Below are 6,000 nucleotides of genomic sequence, written 5' to 3'. Positions count from 1 at the left end.
TGATCTTCTTTTCTCATCTATTTTGTGAAGTGCACCAGTTCCTCCCGCAGCAAAACATCCACACAGCATGATTTTCCCTTGGTACAACTTGGATAGTTTTAGTGGATTTTCAAGCTCTCCTCAGCTATAATTTGCGTTATGGACAAACATTTTGGTGTTATTTTTATTTGACCACAATATATAAAAAATATTAACATATTTGGCTCTAAGTGCATTTGCAAACTATATTTTCTTTTCTTTTTTTTTACTTTTGGTATGACTTCTTCGCCAAGTCGCCTTACAGCTAACATTGGTACATGTTTCACTGTGTATAATCACATTCTCTTGCCAGGTTCTGCCAGCATCTTCCCAAAACAAGTTTTAGGTTGTTTTTTTTTTGTTTGTTTGTTTTTTCTGGGGTTGATGTGCACATTTTGCTGTGAAACATGTTCATCTGTAGGACACAAATCTTGCCTCCTTTGTGAATGTTATCAGCTCAATATTCCCATGCTGTTCATAGTTGCCAATCATATGTTTGGACAAATGAATAGGGTGGGAGTTATTCCAAGGATAAACCAGATTTGTGGAGGTCTGGCATTCTCTTCCTACTCAAGTGCTACTCAAGGAAACCTTGTGATTGAGGTCCGCCTCAAAAAAACATCCACATTTCACTCAAATATTGTGAACTATCAGATGCTTACAAGACCATACCACTAATCATCTAGGCTTTTGCAAATTGTTTAAAGGTAATTTAAACTTAAAGGTAAAGGTAAATGGATTGAGTCTTAGTGCATATAAACATCTGAATTTGAGGGACGTAAAAAAAACTTATTTAAAACATTTTAATTTACTTGACTTTGCAAATAAATAATAGAGGTAATCTGTTTTTATCCTAAAACAAGAGGATTTTAATTTGATTTAATGTCATGCATCTGAGAATAAATATCTGGTTTCAACTACAAATACACTTAGTGAGTATAAAACAGCTCATCCATCAAAACCTCTGGATTGCCCAAGAAGTGAAGAAAACTTTAACAGAATCCTAGTTTTATAGGGTGTGAGTTGCTCAGATTTGTACATTGTAATTAAAGAATTTTACTAGAACAAGGCTATATAGAAAGGTAATTAGTAAAATTGTGAACCTGTAAATGTCATTGTTGGTCTCCACATTTCACAAGAGCATCTACAGCATCCTCATGAATATTGTCACCCCTTGTAAAGATGTCCGGGGGGGAACTTTAAAATTCTCTGCAATACTTTTAGAAAATCTAGCTTTTAATTTCAGAACATTTAGTAAATGTGTTGGATGGGATATAACAAGTTTTAATAAAATATTCAGTGCCGCAGTTGGTATCTAATCATCAATGACTTCATGTTTAATAAGAGGATAAATATGTTGTAACACTAAAGTCTGATCTTCAAAAGTGGAGAAGGTAAGAGACCATACAGTTTAATTAAGGTAGAAATGAGTTTTATGAATCAGGAAAGCTGAAAAGAAAATAGCTCATCTAGAATAATGGTTAAAAAAATCATTCTTGAAGTTACTGTGGTCTCTGTGTGATTATACTACTGCTAAAAATTTAATTTACAACTTTTTTTCTTTTTACATGCTTTCAAGGGGTGCCAATAATTGTGCAAGATGTTGTACTTTAAGTTGTACTTAAACATTCAGCTTTTATTTTTCCAGATACATAAAAAGATCATTATAAAAACTGAAAAAAAAGGTGCTTTGTCAATGAACCTGAATATAATCCTGTTTTTATTTTATCATTTAAAACTGCTACTGGTGTTACTGTTTGAGGTTCACTAGATTTTCTTTTTTCAAATGTTTCTAGCAGTTTTCTATTTTAAGATTGTGGCACACAGGTTTAAATCTCACATTTACTGTGAAGGGAAAACAAGCAGTAAGCAGCTTTACACATAGTTTCAGACCGATTTAAAATAATTATGTAGTAATGTCATTATTAGCAACCCCCTTAGCTTTACATTGGGGCTGTGCTGCAAATTGAAGACTGTGATTGTAATGTGTGTTCTACTTAAAACAAAATAATAAAAATCTATCTGCTGTTTCCCTTTAAGATCACTCATTAAAAACAAATAAGATACTTGGATTTGAAGTGTGAATTTACTCCCATAAACCATTGTTCATTACAGTTTTTTTTTTACTATACTTTATCTACATTCAAGGATTAGTTTTCCTTTGTTTACCTTTTAATGATTACTTACTGTATCCATTTCTTCTAATGAACTTTTTTGTGTTGGATGTGAATCAGTCCAAGTACAACTCACAGCTAGCTGGATTTTAATATAATGTTTACCCGTGCTGTAAACCCTTTGTGTTTACAGCACGGTTGATTTTGCTACTTATCTCTCTGATCACCACTGTGTTCCAAATCATGGGACATAAATCTGTAGAAATATGCAAAAGTGTATCAAACTTGTAATGACGGCATTGTGGTAATCCATTGTCAGTTGTGTAATCACTATTTATTGTTTTCGCTATAATTTTTTGATAAGTGAAAGTCAGTGGGTTAATTTTATTTATCAGTAACATGAATCGGATGTGCTATTGACCTGAACTGATTAATGAAAACAATTGATGAGTAAAATTATTAAAATGCTGAAAGTGGGATCATTACTGTGTCGTTAACATCTCTCTTCTCGCTCCTCCTACAGTGTCCTACACACAGCTTAACTATTCCCAAAGTTCTGGTTCTCAAAAGATTTGAATATTACATGCATAGGAACCAAACAAAATTGATTGTTAGTACAGGAATGTCAACATACTGAAAAGATTGTATGAGAACATCTTCTAATAAATTAGTTTCTAGTGATGAAAATGTAATTTGGGTTTAAACATCTAAAGACTAATTATCAAGGAATAGCTTGTATTTAATGGATTTATATATATATAGTAAAAAATTTCTTAATTTGAAATTGAATGTAAAATTTGCCAAGGAAATCAATTTGATTTGAGTTTATTTAAACGACAAATCATCATCATTATTTGAGCTCATTTAAAAGATTACACAAAGTAAGTCGTTCAGAAAGGAGCGACTCAGGAACCAGTAGTTTGGGCGTGACTGGGGTCGATTTTCTGTGTGACACATGAGTCGCAACCTTTATTTGTGTCCCCTCTCCGTCTCTTGGTTCGATTGAAAGTCATGGCAGGTCCTGACCTGATAAGAACTGTCCTGTACACGATCAATAACCTTTTACAACAGGAGAAATACAAAGCCGCCTTGGCTGTTGTGAAGGGATTCAGGAACGGAGCTGTGTGAGTAAAACACAAGCAGCTGGCTAGCTTAGCCGCGCTAATTATACAGCTGCAGTATAGCTGCAGTCCTAACTTCGTTTTATCTTCGATCTATGCATCCCATATTGAGTCGAAGATAGCCATAATAAATTATGTTTGCAGTAGTAGTTACTGTCATTTTACTTCAAATCAGGTGTGTTTCAACTGAGTGAATCATGTTTGTTTTAGATATGGAGCAAAGATCAGAGCACCACATGCCCTGGTCATGACATTTCTGTTTAGAAGTGGCAGGTCAGTCGCTGATGTGAACATTTACTTCATTTACTTACAGCGTTGTCTATTTTGGGTGTGAACACATTGAATTTATTCCCATTGTAGTTTAAAAGACAAGCTTCGAGCCATTTTGAAAGCCACATACACCCACTCCAGGAACCTGGCCTGCTTTGTGTTCACATACAAAGGAATGCAAGCCTTACAGCAGAAGATTCAAGGAAAGAGTCTCCAGTCCCACTCCTTCCTTGCTGCCTGTGTTGGAGGATGGCTGGTGTTTGGAGACAACAACAATATTAACAGCCAGGTAGAGTGTGGTGCTTTGTAGGGCAGGAGTGTCTGGGAGGGAAACAAACAAACAAACAAAAAAACGTTAAACACTGCTTAATAAAAGTTTCCATTGCTGCCGCTCTGTCTTCACCTGTTTGGGTCCATAAAACTTGTTCAAAAACTAAAAATCTATGTAGAAATACCAAAAAAAAAAAAAAAAAAAATTATAATAATTGTTGCAACTTTAGACTTATAGAGGAAAAATATATTTAACTCTTTTTATGAGGGAGAAAAAAAAATACTTATTGAGTCTTCTTATTAACAAACACAAGTCCTAAAAAATCATAGTTACTAATTCTAATGATACTTACAATACAATTTTAAGATCTGCCCATTAGTGCATCTCTGTGCATCTTGGACGTCTTGACAATCTGACTAGAATATGTACAGATTAAAAGACCTACTTCCTATGTCCTGAACCCAATGGGACACACCCCGCTCACTCATGATTGTACTGATACAGTCCAAACTTTGACTTGTTCTCTTATTCCTTTCCCCATCCTTTAAAGTTACTGATTCTATCTGTTTCCTGGGGCCGATTGACAGTTTCTTAATTTTTTACTTTATCACCTCAGATCAACATGTACCTGCTGTCCAGAATCCTATTCGCCTTGTCTCGACTGGCTGTTGAAAAAGGATTCATCCCTGCGCCCAAACAAGACCCGTTCCCACTCTTTGCCACGCTGGTGTGGGGAATCGTGTTGTGGTTGTTTGAGTATTACCCCCACACCCTTCAACCCTCCCTTCAGTCCTCCATGAATTATCTTTATCACGACAGCAATGTGTGGCATGACATCTCAGACTTCCTTGTTTATAATAAGCCAAGGATTACTGGATCTTAGAAATGACGCTTTAAGCATTTCCCTGTACTGATTTATTTAGTCTTTCTGTTAATGATTGTATAAATATTTTGTTAATAATCAAACTTTTTTTGTTGATTCTTGCATTTTGGACTCTCGATATGATACTGTACTATGACATTTAATGAACACTTTTTATTTTATTTTGTGATGTATGTGAAATTTGATCATGATTGCAAAGCACTACGCTCATTTACTGTATTCACACTGTTTTTGTATGATTATATTTTTGGGGAAGTTTTCTCTAAGTCCAGAATTTGTTTAATTTTTACATTTCAATAATATTAAAAGAAATATTCATTTATGATCATTGCTTATTAAGTTTTAGGAATAAAATGTTTGAAAAAAGATTTAGGAGTAAAACCCATCGTATTACACATACACAATACTCTGTAATGTTCAGTGTATTTTACTGAAATTCAACAACCTGCTTAAATGAAACTTAAATAGCCTGACTCAATCACAAATGGATGACCCCATTTATTTATGGAAAATGAACAAATGGGGTTTATTTTAAAAATCTGTGAAAAACTAAATTGATGAAAGACACAATATGTTCAATGGGATAAAACCAAAATGATGTTGTTTAAATTCCATTTTAAGGACCATAAAAACACACAAAGCATGTATTTGTGCAACACAATTTTTGCAGCTTCTGACAATTTAGGATATTTTGGTCAAATATAAATGCACCTAATTTATAACTAAAAATTTTCAAGCTATCTTCTGTTGCTTATTTCATGTCTCTAAAGTGACAACACAAAGTTTTCAATGAAAAACGTGTCTTGATCCTGTGAGGTGCTTACTTTTTTTTTTTTTTTTTGCAAAGAAAGTGTCTGTTTGGACATTCAAACTCCTATTCATATGTCAAGATGGAGGTTCTCTCCAAGTGGTGGTTTGATTTTGTATTAGTTTACTTCCTCAGGACAGTTCTGACTCAAGGAACAATTCACCATGAATGATGCCTCTTAAGAAAACCCACAGGTCCATCAGCACGCATGAAATAAAGAAGTTTTTAATCTAAGTGCCTTTAGGAAGCCTGGGACATTTTGAAGTGTTATTTTATATGGATATTGTGCATAGACCAAAAGGATATTTAAATGTCAATTTGACCACCAGAACCCACGTTTTGCATGATTCTCATGATTTTCAGACATAAACAGTCCCTCATTATGCTTAATGTTCCCAACAACAGTGAACTCCTGCAGGCAGCATTCAAAAAATGGGCGTGCATTGGAACACATGTACTGAACAGATTTCTGTCTAGTGCCTGAAGGTGTGTCACGGTTGTACAGTATTTAATGA

General features: G+C 34.3%; 1 protein-coding gene across 1 annotated transcript; it reads left to right on the top strand.

Annotated features, from left to right (window-relative positions):
* Positions 1-3,048: 3,048 nt before the first annotated feature.
* On the top strand, positions 3,049-5,279 carry pxmp4 (peroxisomal membrane protein 4). The gene is made up of 4 exons (XM_007569611.2): positions 3,049-3,256; positions 3,464-3,526; positions 3,614-3,812; positions 4,411-5,279. The coding sequence occupies exons 1-4, from the start codon at positions 3,144-3,146 to the stop codon at positions 4,675-4,677; spliced, it is 642 nt and encodes a 213-aa protein (XP_007569673.1). The 5' UTR covers positions 3,049-3,143; the 3' UTR covers positions 4,678-5,279.
* The last annotated feature ends 721 nt before the right edge of the window (positions 5,280-6,000 follow it).

This window comes from Poecilia formosa, unplaced genomic scaffold (assembly GCF_000485575.1).
Source record: "Poecilia formosa unplaced genomic scaffold, Poecilia_formosa-5.1.2 Scaffold243, whole genome shotgun sequence".
In the NCBI taxonomy this organism is placed as follows: domain Eukaryota; kingdom Metazoa; phylum Chordata; class Actinopteri; order Cyprinodontiformes; family Poeciliidae; genus Poecilia; species Poecilia formosa.
The sequence above is the reverse complement of the archived record's forward strand: the minus strand, read 5'-3'. Positions and strand labels throughout refer to the sequence as shown.